The 20,299-nt window shown below is 65.3% G+C and overlaps 2 protein-coding genes across 2 annotated transcripts in view; one reads left to right on the top strand and one right to left on the bottom strand.

The window, feature by feature from the left end:
• Nucleotides 1-9,478, bottom strand: part of GNAZ (G protein subunit alpha z) — a 34,708-nt gene extending 25,230 nt beyond the window's left edge. Inside the window, exon 1 of the mRNA XM_081113866.1 lies at nt 9,292-9,478. The gene's annotated coding sequence lies outside the window, so the exon portion shown is untranslated. The remainder of the gene's footprint in view (nt 1-9,291) is intronic.
• The window catches only part of RSPH14 (radial spoke head 14 homolog), a 49,788-nt gene extending 32,679 nt beyond the window's left edge, over nt 1-17,109 (top strand). The window contains exons 5-7 of the mRNA XM_081113867.1: nt 14,910-15,135; nt 16,104-16,240; nt 16,823-17,109. Coding sequence (XP_080969993.1) covers nt 14,910-15,135; nt 16,104-16,240; nt 16,823-17,064 — 605 coding nt within the window. The 3' untranslated portion in view covers nt 17,065-17,109. The remainder of the gene's footprint in view (nt 1-14,909; nt 15,136-16,103; nt 16,241-16,822) is intronic.
• Nucleotides 17,110-20,299: the final 3,190 nt, after the last annotated feature.

Genomic DNA, 20,299 nt, shown 5'->3' with positions numbered 1-20,299 from the left:
GCTTTAACCAGATGGGCACGGCAGATGTGCGCCGCCTCTCGCCGGCCTGAGCAAACTTGGATATGGCCCGGCCCCGGCCCCCGGCCCCCAGCCCCAGCCCACAGCCCCCAGCCCCGGCCCCCGGCACCAGCCCCAGCCCACAGCCCCCAGCCCCGGCCCCCGGCACCAGCCCCAGCCCCAGCCCCAGCCCCCAGCCCCCAGCACCAGCCCCAGCCCCAGCCCCCAGCCCCAGCCCCCAGCCCCAGCCCCAGCCCCCAGCCCCAGCCCCAGCCCCCAGCCCCAGCCCCGGCCCCCAGCCCCAGCCCCAGCCCCAGCCCCAGCCCCCAGCACCAGCCCCAGCCCCCAGCCCCCAGCCCCCAGCCCCCAGCACCAGCCCCAGCCCCCAGCCCCAGCCCCCAGCCCCCAGCACCAGCCCCAGCCCCAGCCCCCAGCCCCAGCCCCCAGCCCCCAGCACCAGCCCCAGCCCCAGCCCCCAGCCCCAGCCCCGGCCCCCAGCACCAGCCCCAGCCCCAGCCCCCAGCCCCAGCCCCCAGCCCCAGCCCCAGCCCCCAGCCCCAGCCCCGGCCCCCAGCCCCAGCCCCAGCCCCAGCCCCAGCCCCCAGCACCAGCCCCAGCCCCCAGCCCCCAGCACCAGCCCCGGCCCCCGGCACCAGCCCCAGCCCACAGCCCCAGCCCCAGCCCCGGCCCCCGGCACCAGCCCCAGCCCCAGCCCCAGCCCCAGCCCCCAGCACCAGCCCCAGCCCCCAGCCAGGTGTCCTTCATCTGGCAAACCTGTTAGGGCTGGGCTTCGGTTGCTGCCACTGAATGCGTGCCCTACCCCCACCCCGAGGCCCGTTCACGAGCCCCGCGCTCACCCTTCCCACCCAGCTCCAGCCTCCTCTGCCAGGGACACTGCCCCCCCCCCCCCCCCGCCCCAGCCTGGGCTGCAGCTCCCCTTGGGCTCCAGTCCTGGCCGCCACGGTGGCTGCACCTGTCACACCTGCTCGGTCCTCCACCCCTCGTCCTGCCCGGGAGAGCCCGGAATGGCCAGCAAGAGAAGGCTGAAGCCCCGTAGTGACGGAGACCAGCCCTGGCCCCCAGAGCTGGGGCAGAGATGGTGCGTGCGGCGGCGGCGAGGCTGCCGGGGTTCCTGGAAGAGGCGGGTGGTGTTGGGGTACCAGGGGGCCCCTCCTCCCCGCCACAGGGCAGGGCGGGGCAGGGCGGGGATGGGCCTGTGTGCGTGGTGCTATCACAGAGGGAATCGATGCTTGGCACTGGCCCAGTGTTTAAGGGAAATGAATAGATTTTGGCTGAGGACAAAGAGAGTTTGATTAATCAGAAATTGGATAATGGAGGCAACACTCTATTTTTCTTCCCAGCATTTTATCGAGAAATATGTTTGCACAGCACATCGCAAGTAACGGAAGGCTGTGAGCAGGGTGGGGGAGGGAGCCCAGCCCGGGGACAGGGCTACCGAAGCCACACGCACTGACAGGGACGGGCGGCAGGCCAGCTGGTGGTCACCTCATGGGGCCACAGGAAGCCAGAGGGGATGGGTTGGGCAGGCCAGAGGTCACACACAACTGGGGCGGCTGGGGTCAGAGGTTGTGCCACGAAGAGGTGGGCAGGGGAGGGGCAGGCACACGGCCAGGTCCTTAGTCAGCTCGGTGGTGGATGGCCTCAGAGCCGGTTCCTCATGTGGAGACGGCTCCGTCCCCAGCCTGGCCCCCTCCCCGCCGCTCCACCCTGCCCATGGCCTTCTTGGTCACCCCCTCCCTCCTCCTGTGCTGTCCCCTCTTACGACGCCGAGAGCCTAAGCCGCACAGGTTAGGGGAGCAGGTTTCTGTGGGCATCTGGTCTCCCGACCGATCCCGCAGGCGCCGCTGTGCGGGGCAGAGCTGGGCCCAGGCTCCCTCCCTCACCCCGGGCACAGAGGCTGCCCCGGGAAGAGACACTTAACAATGACCCGCGTTGCCAGTCAGACTCATGATGCCGCCAGGGAGCACGGAGGAGGACGTCGGGTCCTCCCCTAACCTGGGGTCAGGGTGCGTGTCCTGAAAGACGGGCCACGTAAAGGGCGATGAAGGATGAGCGGAAACTGCTGGGCAAGGCTGAGGGCGTGGCAGGGGTGGCCAGTCCCGGGCGACACCCCCAAAGCCTGCCTCCCAGGCGAGTACCCCCAAAGCCTGCCTCCCGGGCGAGTACCCCCAAAGCCTGCCTCCCGGGCGACACCCCCAAAGCCTGCCTCCCGGGCGACACCCCCAAAGCCTGCCTCCCGGGCGAGTACCCCCAAAGCCTGCCTCCCGGGCGACACCCTCAAAGCCTGCCTCCCGGGCGACACCCCCAAAGCCTGCCTCCCAGGCGAGTACCCCCAAAGCCTGCCTCCCGGGCGACACCCCCAAAGCCTGCCTCCCGGGCGAGTACCCCAAAGCCTGCCTCCCGGGCGACACCCCCAAAGCCTGCCTCCCGGGCGATACCCCCAAAGCCTGCCTCCCAGGCGAGTACCCCCAAAGCCTGCCTCCCAGGCGACACCCCCAAAGCCTGCCTCCCGGGCGAGTACCCCCAAAGCCTGCCTCCCGGGCGAGCACCCCCAAAGCCTGCCTCCCGGGCGAGCACCCCCAAAGCCTGCCTCCCGGGCGAGTACCCCCAAAGCCTGCCTCGGGTACCTCCTGCAGACAGGGCTCAGCGACCACGACTGCTCTCCTTGAGCCACAGCACAGCCGCAGACCCTTCTCCACGCTGTGCACTGGGCAGCCGCCTGGGAGTCGGTATAAGAAGCGAAAACCGTCTGCACCCTTGACCGGGACCAATGGAAAGAGGAGGACGCTGAGGTCCGGAGAGTGGAGCGGACAATGCGCCAGCATCAGCGGCACAGGCGGGGCCGGGACTAGAACCCAGGGCTCCCGACTGTCCATCCAGCGCCCTGTCCCCGGCACTGAGCTGCCCGGCAGAGCTGCTCTTGGGCGCAGGGGCCACCGGGAAAGGCCATCCCCCCATCACAGAGCCGGGGCAAATATGGGCACCGGTCCTTTCCCCGCCAGGATCTTCTTTTCCAAGGACGTGCCTCTATACGTCCCCACTCTGTGGATCCCCGAGTCTGGCCAAGGTCCCACCAAGTCATTCCATGTCACCAAGGGGCCAGGCGTCAGCCCGAGGCATCCAATTCCGGATGCCGGGACCTGGGCCTGTGGTACCAGCGTGAGAACCCGTCGGGCAGTCCACCTGCCTCTGGCTCAGGGGTGAACCCGTCGGGCAGGCCGCCTGCCTCTGGCTCAGGGGTGAACCCGTCGGGCAGGCCGCCTGCCTCTGGCTCAGGGGTGAACCCGTCGGGCAGGCCGCCTGCCTCTGGCTCAGGGGTGAACCCGTCGGGCAGGCCGCCTGCCTCTGGCTCAGGGGTGAACCCGTGGGGCAGCCCACCTGCCTCTGGCTCAGGGGTGAACCCGTCGGGCAGCCCGCCTGCCTCTGGCTCAGGAGTGAACCCGTCGGGCAGGCCGCCTGCCTCTGGCTCAGGGGTGAACCCGTCGGGCAGGCCGCCTGCCTCTGGCTCAGGGGTGAACCCGTCGGGCAGGCCACCTGCCTCTGGCTCAGGGGTGAACCCGTCGGGCAGGCCGCCTGCCTCTGGCTCAGGGGTGAACCCGTCGGGCAGGCCACCTGAGGGAGGGGGCCACCCGGGCTGTGCACCTTGCCCAGGGCCCCGTCGGTCACCCACTCGGGAAAGCCCCTGTCGCCCCAGGTCTCCGTCTCCTTAACTGGGAGGAGAAAATGGAGGGGAAACAGCCCCTCTTGGCAGAGCTGGCTGTGGAGGGTAAAGTGAGCTTCTGTGTCCCCCAGCCCCACCAAAAGGCACCTGCCCCCCGTGACCCAGCAGTCCACTGCGCCCCGAGAACGCCTGGGCCTGCACTTGGGCTCCGGGGGACGGTGCACTGGAGTCCTCTCTCCTCCACTCAATTCGGCCGTGACCTCCATGACTCAGGGGCAGGTCTCGGGGGGAGGTCAGCCCCCACCCCGCCAGGGCTGGGGGTGCTCAGTGGGCAGGGTCCCTTCCTGGAGGGTCTGCTCCGACCACCACCCAGGACAGACCCACGGGGAGACACCAGGTGGGTTTCTGCTTAGAGCAGCGGTTCTCAACCTGTGGGTAGCGGCCCCTTTGGGGGTCAAACGACCCTTTCACAGGGGTCACCTAAGACCATCGGAAAACACATATATAATTATATATTGTTTTTGTGACTAATCACTATGCTTTAATTATGTTCAATTTGTAACAATGAAAGTACATCCGGCATATCAGATATTTACATGACGATTCATAACAGTAGCAACATTACAGTTATGAAGTAGCCACGAAAATAATTTTATGGTTGGGGGTCACCACAACATGAGGAACTGTATTAAAGGGTCGCGGCGTTAGGAAGGTTGAGAGCCACTGGCTTAGAGGCTCCTGGAAGGAGCGTGGGGCCTGACGCGGTTTGTAAAGACCCTCCCGGCCCGGCCGGTGTGGCTCAGTGGCTGAGAGTTGACCTATGAACCAGGAGGTCACGGTTCGATTCCGGTCAGGGCACATGCCCGGGTTGCGGGTTCGATCCCCAGCGGGGGATGTGCAGGAGGCAGCTGATCAATGACTCCCTCTCATCACTGATGTTTCTGCCTCTTTTCCCCTCTCCATTCCTCTCTGAAATCAATTTTTAAAAAATTAAATAAAAAGAAGACCCTCCCCGCACCATGGTTTTAACAGCCTCGCTTCATAGCACTTTTTGGTGGATCCTCCAGGGATGTCTCTAAGAGAGTTCCACCCCAATTTAGAAGCAGACAACTCAGAGCTCTGTGATGTCGCAGGCTCCTCTGAAAAGAGACAAACGCAAGGAAGCCATTGTTGGGTGAGGCTGCCCACTGCGCCTGCCCGGGGCCTGACCACAGGACGCGAAGGCCTGCAGCTCTTGGGCTGTGACTCCCGCCAGAGGCCGCGGGGGGGTCAAGGGGCAGAGGGAGAAGAAACCACATTTGGGAGGCAGAGGTGGGGCTCAGAGGGTGGCTCTGACCAACCCCAGGGGCCCCAAGTGCCACACACAGTCCACCAGCCTGAGAGAGGCAGATGGAGGGACAGAGGGTGATGGCACTGTCCTCACAGCCACCACCACCAGGCTTCCCGGGCATGCGCACAGGCAGGCACAGGGCCCCGCGCCTGGGGCAATGCTCTGCTGTCACTGTCCTAAAATGCTTCATCATTAAAAAAAAAAATATATATATATATATATAGATTTTAGAGAGTAAGGGAGAGGGAGAGAGAGAAACATCAATGGTGAGAGAAAATCATGGATCGGCTGCCTCCTGCACGCCCCACACTGGGGATGGAGCCCGCAACCCGGGCCTGTGCCCTGACCGGGAATCGAACCCTGACCTCCTGGTTCACAGGTCGACGCTCAGCCACTGAGCCACACCGGCCCGGCTGCTTCATCATTTTTAATGCGGGCCTACACATTATGCGGCCTGTCCTGCCCATGTTACAAGTCGCCATGAACCCCGTGTCCGCGCGGTGTCTGTGCGGGCCCCGCCCTCCGGGGCAGACAGACCCAGGCGTGGCCTCTGCACTGCGCTCCCGTCTCCCCAGTCTCTGGTCTGGAGAACCTTCTCAGCTCACAGGGGGAGCAGTGGAGGCCCCCAGGCCTGTCCCCGCCCTCCTGGCCCCACCTGCCCTCCATCCCCATGTGACCTCGGCTGGCCCCTGGCTTCCCACACACTTGGCGCCGGACTCCAGGTTCCTGTCCCCAGACTCTCTCCCCTCTGACCGCCAGGTGCACCCATGACCTGCAGGGTCTGACCGACGCCCAGGGCCCTGCCTCTCCAGCTGAGCCTGCACCGTCCGGCTCCCCAGTGCCAGCCCCGACCTCAGAGCTCTCCTCCTCGCCGCGTCTCCAGCAGCAGGTCCCACCGAATGCCCCCTGGGTCAGCAGCCCCCTCACCCCAAATGCCACAACAGCCCCTCACGGCCTGCCTTCCGGCCGGCCCCTGCGCCCAGCAGCCAGGCAGGTCTTTTGAAAGTGAAATGAGCTCAAGTGTCTGTTCCAAAGCTGCAGGGCTTCCAGCTTCCCTGGGGCCTGCAGAGCCCCCCTGACCTGCTCCGCAGCTCCCCCCTCCTGGGCTGCAGCCACGTGGACTTCCCGTGGGGCCCGTGCGTTTGCACCTGCCATCGCCTCTCCTGGGGCTCTCTGTCAGTCACCCGCCTCGCCCCTGGCTCCGCCGCGGCCCTGCACCGACGCCCCTCCTGCCCCGCATTCAGTTCCCACGCGCTGGGCCGGCCTCCTGTCTGGTGCGGGTGCCACAGGGTGGACGCGGCTTCGGTTCTGCTCCGCGTGTCCCTGGGCCTGGCACAAGGCCCGGCCCTCGGCAGGTGTGGTAAATATTAGCCGGAGGAACAACTGAATGAACAGCCTGTGAGGGCGTCAGTCTCCTCCCAGGCCCGGCAGACAGGCTGTGAGTTAGTCCCTGAGTTCACGGGGCCAAATCTGAGGGGGGCGGAACCTGTGCTGGGGAAGTGGGGGGCCTGTGCAGGGACTTCGGCTGTTTATGGGTGGGGACAAGGTGGCTCAGAGGACAGGGATGGGCCAGGTCCTGCCCCAGGTCTGCGCCTCACCTGGAGCTCTGCCCTCCCCCGCCCCACCCTGCGGGGAGCTGGGCCCTCCCCCGCCTGCCCAGCGGCCCTGCCCCGTCTGCACAAGCTGTGTCAGGCCGCCCCTGAGGCTGCTGCCTGGGGCTGATACAACGGCTGCCCAATGCCTGTTCATTTCCTTCACCCTCCTTCCTGCCCACCCTGTGCTCCAAGGACTGCCTCTGGGGCCTGGGCTCCCCCAGGTTTCCTTCCTGGGGCCGCGGGAGAGCAGTGGCTAATCTGCCTCCTTCAGAGTTCCTGCGCCCGCCTGGTCAGCTGCAGCGAGAATGCCCTTAGGGCGCCGGGGCAGCATGGGCTGGCTGCCTCGTCCTCACACCCAGGGGGTAAGGCCAGTGGCGCTGTCATCGCAGGTACCCACAGCATAACCACGCCTAGGCCACACCCCGAGCCAGGGCCCGCCTTCCCTGGGACTGGGCGCCCCCTCCCACTGGCCTCTCTGCAGGGACCCTGGGCTGTCTCCCCAAGCCCACCCGCCCGGGTACCCGGAGTGCCCGGCATCGCCCTAGAAGCTCCCGAGAACCAGACCACGGCGATTTCCCTCCTGGGACCCCAGGAGACAGAAGCGCTGAGCAGCTGGGACAGAGGGAGAAATGTATTCCCTGTGTCCCAAATTTAGAGTCCCTGGCAGGCTCCGGAACAGAGAGGGCCGCACGCACAGGGGGAAGCCCCCCAATGGGCAGGTGGGCTGTGTGTTCTCACCGCAGCCCCCTGGGCCTCACCCCAAAGCTGAAAGTGGGGGGAGGTGTTTGGGGTGGGGCTGGGAGCCAGAGAGCACACAGGCAGAGGGCAGAGGTGACCTGGCCTTCTGGGGGTGTGGGGGGCATGACTTATTCACCCCCTGTCTCAGCAGACCAGGTCTGTGCGAGCGGAACGCAGGAGAGTATTAAACCAGCCGCCCCTGTCTCCTGGTGGAAGGCACACCACTCATCGCGCCACAGCCCCGGCTCAGAGACTCCCAGGCCTCCACGGCTACTGCTCCCTGATGTCCACGCCCCAGAGGGACAACAGCTCAACATCACCCTCCATCCTGGCTGGGAGGGGGGCCAGGTGGGTGGTTACCCGGTTCCCAGGCCTTGCCCAAGGGCTGAGGTGCCTGGAAAGGTAGCCCCAGGCTGCTAGGAGCTCCCCCAGGCCTTTCAAGCTCTGCCCGGGGCCGCGCCAGCTCCTGGAGTACACAGCTAGCCGCCCCCTTTGACAGATGGGGGGACCAAGGCTCCCACGGACAGAGCCACAGCAGACAAGCAATGGGGTGGCTCTCACCCCAGCTCCCTCGGCCCCTGCATGTCCCCCACCCACCTTTCCTGCCACACCTAGGGCTCCCCAAGCACTCCCTCTGCGCCCCTCAGACCCGACTGCCCCAGCTCCTGTGCCCTGGTCCGCGTTCCGCCCTCTGCCTGCAATGCCCACCCCAACTGTGCCAGTGCCCTTCAAGCTCCAGTTCAAATGCCACTTTGCCCACAGGCCTGTCTGACCCCCACCTGGGTCACCTCTTGGAGGTCCCCTCCTGAGACCCCCCCCAAACCCACACTCAGGGTTGGGGTTATCTGAGCAAAGACACTGCTCCCCTGTGGGGTGGTGAGTCAGTCCCTGGAGGGCAGGCCCTTCCACTTGCACCCCAGCGCCAGGCCCTGGGGGAGGCAAACGCTCAGTAAATATTTGCTTAATCGAATTTGGCCACGGAGCCACCTCCAGACAGAGCCAGGGCAGCGGGACTCGGTCCCCAGGGCAGGGCAATCACTTGGGCAGAAAAAAAAAGCCGGACAGGGGCTGGGCTGTCTCCTGAAGCCCAGCCAACTTCCCTGCCAGGCACCAGGCGGGTCCCTGCATCCTCTGACACGGCCGCCTTTCCATCCCGGTCACCGAGAGCCCCGGTTCCAGGCCCAGGCGGGCTCCTGCCGCCACCCAGGGGCGCAGCGCCGCCCTGAAGGCAGAGCCCCCTCGGATCTCCCGCAGGATCGCGAGCCCCAGCCCCGAGGCGCTCGCACCCCTCCCCCGAAACACCCCCACCGCCTTTTAAGGGAAAAAAAATATTGAGCCAGGAACGTAGCAAAAATCGCAGCGGGTCGATACTCATCTTGCTCGTTTGAATGCCTCGGAGCAACCTGCTCGCTGCAAGAGCGATCACCCAGCCGAGAGCCATCCGCGCTCGGGCCCAGGCCTCCGGGGCCCTCTCCTCCGTCTCCGCCGAGGCCCCGCGTTGGCGCACCCGCCGCCCCGGTCGCCGCCTCCCCGCTCCCCCGAACCGGAGACCCAGCCTCAGCGCCGCGCCCGCAGGTCGCCGGGCCCCTGCTCCGCACCAGCGGCTGCTGGCGGGGGGGTGGGCGGCGCGGCATCCCCAGCGGCCGCTGTCCACCATCCCGGCCCGCAGCCGCCCCCTCCCGTCGGCTCCCCGGCCCGGGGGTACCCCGTCCCCAGCACCTGCTGGGCCCGCGGCCACCCCCTGGCCACCGCCCTGGCATCCCCGCCCTCGTCGCCCCCCACCCCAGCCGGGCATCCCAGGCGCCGTATCGGGCACCCCCAACCTCGGGCGGATCCCCGGCACAAAGGCCCGGGCGGGGCCCCGGGTGGGGGTGGGGTGGATGCCCCGGCCGCGCCCCCGGCCCCCCGAGGCTGAGCCGCACTCCCGGGCCACGGGTCCACTCACTCACCTCTGGGCCGCAGCACCGAGCATCCGCCGAGCTGCTGCGGGCGGCGCGGGCGGGCGGGGTGGTGAGCGCGGGCCGTGGCGCCCTCGATCCGCACGACGCGGGTGGCAGCGCCCGCGCGGGGACGTGATCGGACCGCGGGCGGCGCACACACTCCAGCCGCCCTGGCTCCCTCCGCCCGCCCGCTCTCCCGCGCCGCCCGCCGCCCGCGGGTCCGCCCGCCCCGCGCTGCCGCCGCCGCCGGCAGGGGGCGGAGCCGCGAGCGCAGCGCGTTGCCAGGCAACCGCGGGCGGGGGTGCCGCGCGCCCGCCGCTGACCACGCGCCGGGCGCCGCCGCCCCGCCAGCAGCGTTGGGTCGCTGCTCATTGGGTACGAGCGGCTGATGGACGCCTCCGCGGCCCAATGGCGGCCGGAAGGGGCGGGGCCGAAGCTGGGCGCGCGCCGCCACCCCGTCCACGCTGCGGGCGCCGGCATCCCTGGGACCCGGCTGCCCCGAGGCGCCCACCCAGTGGCCCTGCCAATAGCGGATCGGGAGACCGAGCCTGGGAGCGGCCGATGGCCCCTGCCCCGCGCTGGCCCCGATCCACACCCAGCTTGGCCTTTGCTGAGCTCCGCGACCTTGGGCAACCGACTGACCTATCAGGGCCCGTTTCACAAAGTGGAGCTAGTGGCGCCCGCTTCCCTGACTTGTCGCGACAACCCGCTAGAATGTGTGGACGGTGCGTGCACATCCTGAAGGTTTGCGCCCGCGAGGCTTGTGCAGCGATGGGCTCAATCGTCTTTGCTCGCCCACCCAGCTCTTCAGGGCCCCTGGCAGTCCTGACCACGGAAGATGGATTGCCTCGGAAGGGAGGGGGGGAGAAGGGCCCAGGAGTGCCCCCCCACCACCACCACCACCAGAGCGGTGGGAGGGAGCCAGCCCAGTGAGGGCCGGGGTCCCCGTGTAGAAGGCACGGGATGCTGCTCAGCAAAATGCCCCCGAGGGCACCTGCCCAGTTCTGTGTTCAGTGCCCGAGAGCCCGTCTGTGGGCCTCAGCGCCAGGAGCGCCCCGCCCCCCACTCCTGTGCTTAAATGCTGTCTTCTCCATCATCCTAACGCGGAGCTTTGTCCCTCCTAGAGCACCGCTGGTGAAGTGCAGGCGCTGCCAGCCAACTCTGACCTTGTGGCTTTACGTGTACGCCGTCATGGTCATATTACAAGGAGCACCCACTGGTGGGCATGGGAGCACTGGCGCTGACCGCTGGCAGAGGTAGAGGGGGTGTGGGCCCCAGCCCAGGTCTGTGGCCGGGAGACAGAGGCGGGGATCTGGCTCAGCCCGCTGGACACCGACCGTGGCATCAGCATCATCCCCGTGACCTCTCTGGTGGAATTCCTTCACACGGCAGCCCTTATCGATGGCCTCCTCTGCGCCAGGCACAGGTCCAGGCACAGGTCTAGGGTTCTGACAGACCCAGCCCTGCCTGCTAGACCCCCCTGTCTGCGGGGCAGAGGCGGGCAGCACGACATAATCCACCATGACAGTTGTTCAGGGCTTGATAGCAAAGACCCACCAGGGGCCTGGGGCCTGTGGCCGGGGAAGCACCGGGCAGTGGGACAGCAGGAGGGGCAGTGCCCATGACTGCGGGCAGGAGAGAAGCATGGAGGGGTGTGAGGCCTGGCGGACCCCAGAGAGGACCAGTGAGCGTGTGAGGATGTGCTAACGCTAGGCTGCGGCGGGGCTGGGCACAGTCATGCCAGGAGGGTGGCGCGTGTGTAGAATTGGGGACATTGGCCTGAGACCCACTGGAGAGTTTTAAGGTTAGTTTTAAAATATATATATATATATATGTATATATATGTATGTGTGTATATATATATATATGTGTGTGTGTGTGTGTGTGTATGTGTATATATCTATATATCTATCTATCTATCTATATTGATTTCAGAGAGGAATGGAGAGGGAGAGAGAGATGCATCAATGAGGAGAGAGAATCGTTGATCGACTGCCTCCTGCACACCCCACACTGGGGATCAAGCCCGCAACCCGGGCCTGTGCCCTGACCTCCTGGTTCACGGATCGATGCTCAACCACTGAGCTATGCCAGCTGGGCTCTGGTTAGTTTTTTTAAACTTGAGGGGGAGGAAGACAACGTTTTGTTTTACATTTACAGTAGGCATGCTCCCACCGTATGAGTTGTCCTAACATGCAGAATCAGATGACAAAGATGACAAGTAGTCAGTCCCGAGAAAATAAAGCAGAGACGTCAGGGGGCCGGAGGAGGTGCCGGAGGAAGGGGTGGCGCTGGCTACGCGGTTGGAGGAGCAGCTGGAGAGGAGGCCAGGAAACAGGGCGTGAAGGGCCCAGAGCCCTGGGCAGGGCGTGTCTCGAGAAGGAAGACATGGTGAGCCATGTGTCGTGCATTGGGGAGCGAGGCTGAGTAAGCCGAGGACGGAGAAGGGACCCCAGGAGCCACGGCAGGCACAGGGGTGGGGGTCGGTGTGCCAGGAGTTCGGGGCAGGGGGGCCATACAAGGCGAAAGCTGGACGGGAGAGTCACTGTGAGTCGAGGTGGGCCCAGGGCGCCTGGCACAGATGTGCGGTCCCCAGGCAGGGCCAGAGCTCCGTCGTGAGTCCTTACTGGCCAGGACAACAGGACCAGAGACAACAGCCGGGGGTCTGTGGTGGGAAGAGGGGTAGGGCCCTGGTGGCGAACCCCCCTGGCGGCATCTCGCCAACCCAGCAGGGGCAGCGGGCTGAGGAGAGCCCGCGGGGGCGGTGGGAACCCCTCCCCCAGGAAATGCCCAAACCACAACCGAAGTGGGTGTCCACCTGTGGACGTGGTGACCCTCAATCCCGGCGGAGCTTTCTGGCTCACCAGCCGCTGAACGCACCCAACCAGGCTGAACCAGGGCCTCCCCAAACACTGGTGGCTCGTGCCTTCACCCTTCCGCCCCCCGAGGCCCAGCTCCCCAAGCCTCTCTCCCTGTACATCCAGGCCCCCAGGACCCTGGAATTCCTCACCTACACACGTGGCAACCTGTGCTGTAAGGACAGGTCCTCACGGACGCTCCCCCTAGTCTGCCCACTCCCCCAGGGGCGGGCGGTGGTGGCTTGCGGCCTACGGGCCCCTGGCGATGGTCCCCTGCTGGCGGACGTGGCTGCGTGCCCCACCTGTCCTGTCCCCCCACCCCCTGCCGGCCCATTCTCAGGCAGTGGGGGGCCAGCTGGGCCCCTCCAGTTTGTTTCCCCGGGGTCTCTGCACCCCCCGCACACACACTCGAACACGCCGTTGCGGATCTGGGTTAGTTATAAATAGCCAGGCCCGACTCTCCTTTTAGCTGAGAAGCAGCTAAGTGAACGAGCAGCGAGGCACACCCAGCAGGCGTTTTATTTTTAATTTTCTCCCTCCGTCTCAAAACGAACCGGCCCCCGTGCTCAGCATTCTGCAGGCGGAGGCCCAAGACAAACGCCCGAGGAAGGCGGCCCGGGGAGCCGGAGCCCCGGCCCGGGCGGCCGCTGTGCGGCCTTGGGCACGTGAGCTGCCTCTCTGGGCCTTGGTTTCCTCATCCCGGTGGGGAGCATGGGTGGTGACGACCTCCAGTCCCACAACTGTATTTATTTTAATCCTCACCCGAGGATATGTTTCCATTGATTTTTTAAGAATGGAAGAGAGAGGGAAAGACAGGAACATGGATGTGGGAGAAACACGTCGATGGGTTGCCTCCTGGGGAGGAGCCCACAACCCAGGTACGTGCCCTTGACTGGAATCGAACCCGGGACCCTCTGTTTGCAGGCCGACGCTCTATCCACTGAGCCAAATAGGCAAGGCCAGTATCGTGACTTTCTGACTTCGACCGCCTCCCTGCAAGCACCCCCCACCCCCGCCATGGCTCCGGCAGCCGCTGTCCCTGGGTTTCCCTAGAAAGCCAGACCCTATAGCACGGGAAGCCACAGTCAAGCCCTGACCGGATGATGATGATGCACAAATTCTGCGCCCCCCCCCCCCCCAGCCTCGCTCAGGTGCCAGCCAGGACCCTCTCCCTCAGCAGCCCGCAGAGTCCTTCTTGGAAGGTGGACTTGACGCCCCTCCACTGTGAGCTGGGCTGAGAGCCTGCGGGCGGGGCCTGCAGGGGAAGCGCAGCAGGAGCAGGCGGCCTTGGGGTGCGGCGGGCAGGGGTCTGTCCAAAGAGGCGGTCTGTCCAAAGAGGCGGCTTGGGGGCAGGGACTGTAGAGCTTCTGCCTGTGTATCCCCACCCCCCCACCCCCCACCCCCGCCCCCCACACACACCCCGCAGGCTCTTGCTTGCGGCAGGGACTCCGAGTTGGTGGAATTCGGGGGACTCTTGCTGTGCTGGGCCAGCTGTCCTGGGCCTACGGCGACAGTCCTTGCACAGAGCCCGTTCCCACCTGCTACCCGTTGGCATCGCACCCCTCCCCCCACCAGGTAGGCATGAGGAAGCCAGGCTCCGAGAGGCTCAGCGCCTTGTTCAGGGTCACACAGCTGTACACAGTGAGGATCCAACGTAAGCATTTTTTTTTGGAATCCGTGTTTAGTAAATCGTAAAAAGCCCCGGACTCGAGCCATCAGGAAGCTGCTCTTCCTGGTGTCGTGACCCGCGAACTAATGGCTGCTCCCCACCCCAGCGAGAAGCGGCCAGGCCCGGGCGCTGCTGGCTCTGCCGCCCGCTGACTGCCTGTCGCCCCTCTCGCCGCACCCCTCACCCCGGGCTGCCATTTGATGTCCTTTGAGGAAAGGACGGGGGATGCCTTCAAAGAGGAAACGCTGGTGCTAATTGGCACTGGAGACCTTTAGGCTAATGAACCTGTTTACTGGTCTCTGGAGTAAATTAGAAGGTTTAGCTGGGGAGGCGGCAGAGAGGTGCTTGCCCGCCGGCGGCCTCTGTGGGGCTGCGGTGGGAGCTGATGGGGGGCAGGGCACGGTGGGCTGTGGGTGGCAGTGACGGCCGCCCTTGCGCCCTGGGGAAGGGCTGTGCCCCCTGGTGGCGTCCTGCTCACTGCCCCCTGAGTGCTGCTCTGGGCATGTGGGAGCGGGGCCCCTGGGGTGCCACCGGGCCGGTTCTGGGTCCTCCGGCAGCCTCCGCAGACAGTCCCCGGGCGGGACTCGGGCTGGAAGGAGCCAGGCTGAGCCCCTCTTAGGCAGGCCCACCGTCTCGGGCTTCTCCCGGCGCAAGTGCCGCAGCCACGCCACGTGGAGCCCCTCCTGGGGACACTCCAAGACCCTTGGCACGCCCGGCCGGCGGGGCTCAGTGGCTGAACTTCAACCTATGAACCAGGAGGTCAGGGCCCAGGCCCAGGTTGTGAGCTCCATCCCCAGTAGGGGGCGTGCAGGAGGCAGCTGATCCATGATTCTCTCTCCTCATTGATGTTTCTCTCGCTCTCTCGCTCTCTCTCCCCTCTCCCCTCTCTGAAATCAATAACAATATATATCTTAATAAAAGGGCGATGCCCCCTGTTATAGGCGACCAAAGGCTGGTACCTTCCCGGGTCCTCTGGGGCCTTGTGGTCCCCACCCCTGCCTGCCACCCACAGCCTCCTGCAGGACTGGCCTCGCCCCTGCGTGACCCCCCGGCGTGGTGGGAGCAGGGCGGCCCCTCAGCGCGGCTCTCCGTCCCCGCAGGGGCCAAGGGCATCGTCGACAGCGGCCTGATCCCCTCGCTGGTGCGCAAGCTGCACCGGGAGGAGGAGAACATCCAGGAGATCCTGCTGGACACGCTGGCGGCCTGCCTGCAGGAGGACGCCACCGAGGCGCTCAACAGCCGCGTGGTGCCCTTCCTCAAGGACAAGCTGCTCAGCCCCAACGACAACATCCGCTGCAAGGCCGCCCACACGCTCATCGCCGTCAGGTGAGGCGGGACCGGATGGACCCGGCAGGCGGGGCAGCCCTGGCCGGCCTCACAGCCTCACAGCGGGGAGCTCTGCCCCCTCTCGCCCCCACCCACCGAGACATACAGCACGTCCGGTCCGTCCGTGGGGAGACTGTCTGGTGTTGCAGCGCAGGAGGGAGGGGTGCCTCTGGCACCGAGTGGGCGGGAGGGGCCAGGGCTGCTGCTCCCCACCTCACCATGCACAGGACCCCTCCCCACGGAGGCCAGTGGGCTGAGGCTCTCCCGGAATCCCCCACTTTCACGCTCACAGCGTCCTGCGATGCCAGGATTGAAAGTGACCAAACAGCCCGGCCAGCGGGCTCAGGGGGTGAGTGGTGACCTGTGAACCAGGAGGTCAGGGTTCGATTCCCGGTCAGGGCACAGGCCCAGGTTGCGGGCTCGATCCCCAGTGTGGGGCGTGCAGGAGGCAGCGATCCATGGTTCTCTCTCATCATCGATGTTCCTCTCTCTCCCCTTCTCCCTTCCTCTACGAAATGAATAAAAATACATATTTTAACAAGTGACCAAAAAGGTCATCTCGCCCGAGGTGGCTGCTGTTTGCGCGGCTTCGGTCCTGGCAGCTGGGCTTCTTACGGAGACAGAACGAGTCTCCCTGTGGTCCCCCCTCACCCCGGGTCCTGCTCCTCGGTGTAGGGCTGGGGTCCATCGGGTTTCTTCCCATGATACCTTAGGGCCAGGCTCCGTCGCCCCCTGGCTCCGGGTGGTCTCGCCGTTAGCGGCCCCGGCCAGGCTCCCAGATGGTCTGGGTGTAGGAATGAGGCTCGACTTCCCGTCCGTGCTCCCTTGCACCCTGGGGCCCAGGCCCTTGGCCAGACCCGAGCACAGGGATGGTCCCAGCACAAGGCCTTGTCCCCTCGGCTGGCCCTAGGTCCTGCTCCCTTGCTCCACCCGAGCAAAGCCCCTGAACTGTCCCCTCTCTGGCCCAGCATCCCTCTGGAGGGCAAGAAGCAGATCTGGCGGCACGACGTCATCCCCATCCTGGTGCACCTTCTGAGGGACCCGGTGGAGGAGGTGAAGGCCAACATCGCGGGGGCCCTCATGTACGCCACGGTGACCACGGAAGGTGAGGCGGCCGGGGCTGGGGGCCAGGTGGGCGGGTGGGGGCCAGGTGGTGGGAGTGGCGTGTGTGTGGGGGGGTCATCACAGCCGGCCAGCATGTTGGCTACCCTGCCCAGCTTTTATTTCAGAAAGAAATGGAGAGGGAGAGAGAGAGAGAAACACCCGCGACGAGAGGGTCATTGATCGGCTTGCCTTCTGCACGCCCCACACTGGGGATCGAGCCCACAGCCAGGGATTGAACTGGTGACCTCTTGGTTCCTGGGTTGACGCTCAACCACTGAGCCACGCCCAGAGGGGCTGGATGTTCCTTTTTAAGAGACCACTGTGTTGCCTTGTGGGGGGGGGGGTCGAGGGACGGCCACCAGGATGGAAGGGGAGAGGCCAGTTAGGGGGCTGGAGGGGCAGGAGAGGTCGGGGCCTGACCTGGGCTGGAGGCAGAAGGGTGGCAGGGGCCTGCGGGGGGGTAAACGAGGGAGCGCCTCCCCTGAGGACACGCAGGCTGGAGGCTGGGGGAGGCCTGGCGAGGGGGTGGCGAGAGGAAGCGGGCAGAGGCCCCGAGGGAACGCCTGGTGCTGGCCACCCACAGGGAAGTACGCGGCCCTGGATGCGGACGCCATCCACTCGCTGCTGGGTCTGCTGATCTCGTCCTTGCAGAAGGCCCGCCTGAACGCCGTCAAGGCCCTCACCATGCTGGCGGAGGCCCCCGAGGGCCGCAGGGTCCTGAAGGCCCACGTGCACGCCTTCCGAGTCCTGGAAGCGGGGGACCCCAGCAAGACTGTGCAGCGGGCGGCCCAGGTGGCCATCAGGGTCATCGAGTGGAAACCCTGAGCCTCTCCTGCGGCCACACCCGAATAAACGGGCCGATCGCTTGCTCTCGGGTCTGCACGTCACTGATGTTCACGAAGCCTGATCACACCTCTCTCTCTCTCTCTCTGTGTGTATGTCTCTCTCTCTCTCTCTCCCTCCTGCCAAAGAGGACATGCCCGGCCCAGAGGGCCAGGTCGCAGGTGGCAGAGGGCAGGACTGGGCCTTCCAGGGACAACACATGAGGGAAGGGAGTTGGGGGGGGGGACCCAGCTGGACTAGGCATTACCCCAGCTTTGGACACCGACTGTCCAGGCCCACGGGTGTGGCTGGGCACGGCCTTGCTCATCCAGGTCTGCCCCCGCCCCACACTGGTAGCAGGAAGGTCAAAGGTGTCACCCCCGCCCTGGCCAGGAGCCTCGGCCCTCGCACGGAAGGGTCCCGGGTTCGATTCCGGTCAAGGGCATGCAGGTTCCGGGCCCCGGTTGGGGCGTGTGCAGGAGGCGACCAATTGATGTGTCTCTCACATCGATGTTTCTCTCTGTCTCTCCCTCTCCCTTCCATTCCCTCTAAAAATCAATGGAAAAATATCCTCGGATGAGGATTAACCAAAAAAAAAAGGTGTCACCGGGTATGCGCTCTGGCTGGGGGGTGCGCTGCCCACAGCCCCGCCACGGATGAGCCTCGGGCGATGCTCCTGAAGCTCTTCCTCCCGAACAGCCGCATTCTCCTCTCCTGCAGGGGGTCCTCCTGGCACCCCCCACCCAGCCTCCCTGCTGTCGGCCTGGCCCAGGTCTGGTTTGCTTCTCCCCCAAAGAGAAATTGGCTGAGGCGGCAGCAGAGCTGGGGGGAGGGGAGAGGTTAGGTCTGCAGGGGGACCCCGTAATCTCCCCCCCGCGTGGCTGCCTGGTTCGGTGGGGTGGCTGGTCTCCAGCCAGCTCTGACCTCTGCTGAAGCTGCAGGCTTAGCTTAGCCCAGGGCTGGACTTGTTTGTCTGGGCTGAGCTGGAGCCTTCATTTCCCCTGTGAGCTTTAGGAGGCTCCCTGCCTCCACCAGGGTCTCCCTCATGCTGTCCCCTCCCAGCAGCCACGTTTCTGGTGGGACAGGACCCCCTGGCTCCTGGCATGCCCACTCCTCCCAGTCACACCAGCCGAGCCGGCATTCCCAGTGAGCGCACCCTGGCTGTCCTCCGGTGCCTGGGGCCTTCCCTTTCCAAGAAGAAGCACAGAGAAGCCTGTGTCCCTGGAATGAGAGGATCAGCCTAAACAGGTCCCAGAGGGCACATCTGTGTGCTTAAAAAAAAAAAGTTATTGATTTCTGAGAGGAAGGGAGAGGGAGAGAGAGAAACACCAATGATGAGAGAGAACCATGGGTCGGCTGCCTCCTGCACGCCCCCCTGGGGATGGAGCCCGCAACCCGGGCCTGTGCCCTGACCGGGAATCTGTGACCTCCTGCTTCTTAGGTCCACGCTCAACCACTGAGCCACCCCGGCCGGGCAGGGACTGGCTGCTGGGCCCAGCTGGGTCAGGGGAAACCACATTCTCCGAAAAAGGCCCACGAGGGGAAACGGCTTCTTTAGGAAAATAGGAGTGCCAGGGGCGCCCATTCCTCCTGTCCCCACCTCGCCTCAACCACAGCGGCTGCTCCACCCCCACTGCCTCCCCAAGGCCCCACCCACGGGCACCCGTGCTCCTGGGGACGGACGGTGCAGCCGCCCAGCCGTGGACCCTGCCTCCCGTCACGCTGCCCCTCCCGGGGCTTGGGCTCTGCCCCGGTGGATCCTTTGGGAACCAGGGTTTTGGTGCTTCTTCTAGGCCCGCTCTTCTCCCTCGACCCCGCACAGGCTCACCTGCCAGACCCGGGCCTCCGCTCCGAGGGTCCCTGCTTGGCGAGGCCTGCTCGCTGCCTTCCCCAGGCTGTCCCCGCTGTCCCCCAGCTCACGGCCTCCTCCGCCGGTCCCGGGAGGCCTTCGCTGACCCGAGGGGAGGTGGGCGCCCAGGGGGCACTCCTGAGCGTCCAGTGCGCAGAGAGCCAGCGAAGGCCGGGTGTCGGCAGAGCTGCTTCCGGCTTCACCCCGCTCCCTACGTACGAGGGTCCCTGGCTGAGCCTCGGGCTCCTCCTCTGAAATGTGGCTGATTCTCGTTTTTCCACAGGGCGCTTCTGTGGCTTGTGTCCTGCTCTCACCCCCGGTGGAGCAGCAGGCCATGCGGAGCGCTGGCAATTGTTTAGGCGGGAGGGGCCTGGCCTGCAGGCCTTGTGTGATCCCAGGTCCACTGGTGTTTCCCCCCAGGCCACGTGCTCTGCTCACAGCTGTTTTCCTGCAGCATCTGGCATATTGTAGGCACTCAAGAATGGCAGCTGAAGAGATAAATGAGGGCTCAGTGGGTAGAGCACCGGCCTACAGATGGAAGGGTCCTGGGTTCGATTCTGGTCAAGGGCATAGGCTCGGGTTGTGGGCTCAGTCCCCAGTAGGGGGCGTGCAGAAGGCAGTGACCCATGATTCTGTCATCCTTGATGTTTCTCTCTCTCTCCCTTCCTCTCTGAAATCAATAAAAATATATTTTAAAAATAAGATTGAGGCTGGGGACGAGGAGCTGGCCGTGCTAGTGCACCCTCAGGGTGTGACGCTGGTGTGTCTTCCCAAATCACTTCAAGGCACTGAGACGTCTTCTAAAGGCACAAACCCTTTATTCAGGTCTGAGGACGAGGCGGGAGCCCTGCAGGCACAGCCAGGCGTGGCCTGTGTGACAGCTCAAGGGACTCTAGCCCTTGGACCCAACTCCAGTAACATCCCCACGGCTGGCAGACTGGGAGGGCCCCGCAGCAGTCAGACGGTGCGGAGGGGTACGGGAGCCTCTCGCTGGCCCAGCAGGAGCCCACATTCCCATCCGCAGGCAGATGCGCCCAGCGGGCCTGCGAGGTCATCGTGGGCACACGCTGGCAGCAGCCCGGCATGGGGGTGCTCACGCTACGCAGCACCTCGCCCGCAGGCCGCACAGTTAAACGGGAGGAGAGAACAGGCAAGCGGAGGCTGGGTATAGGAAGGAAATGCTGACAGTAAAATAAACATAAGCAAAAACCCAATGCATCTAGCGACGAGAAGCCAAAATTAACTCTGAAGTGAAAGTCAGTGTTTATGCAGGAGAGCCCTTTGGAGGAACGCGTCCTGTTGTACAGAAGCAGACGCTCTCATCTGCGTGGCCCTGCACGGAGTGGACTCCGCTCTGTCCCTGCGGCTGGTGGCACCTGCTGGGTGACT

Source organism: Myotis nattereri, assembly GCF_964212035.1.
Source record: "Myotis nattereri genome assembly, chromosome: 19".
NCBI classification, from domain to species: domain Eukaryota; kingdom Metazoa; phylum Chordata; class Mammalia; order Chiroptera; family Vespertilionidae; genus Myotis; species Myotis nattereri.
The sequence above is the reverse complement of the archived record's forward strand: the minus strand, read 5'-3'. Positions and strand labels throughout refer to the sequence as shown.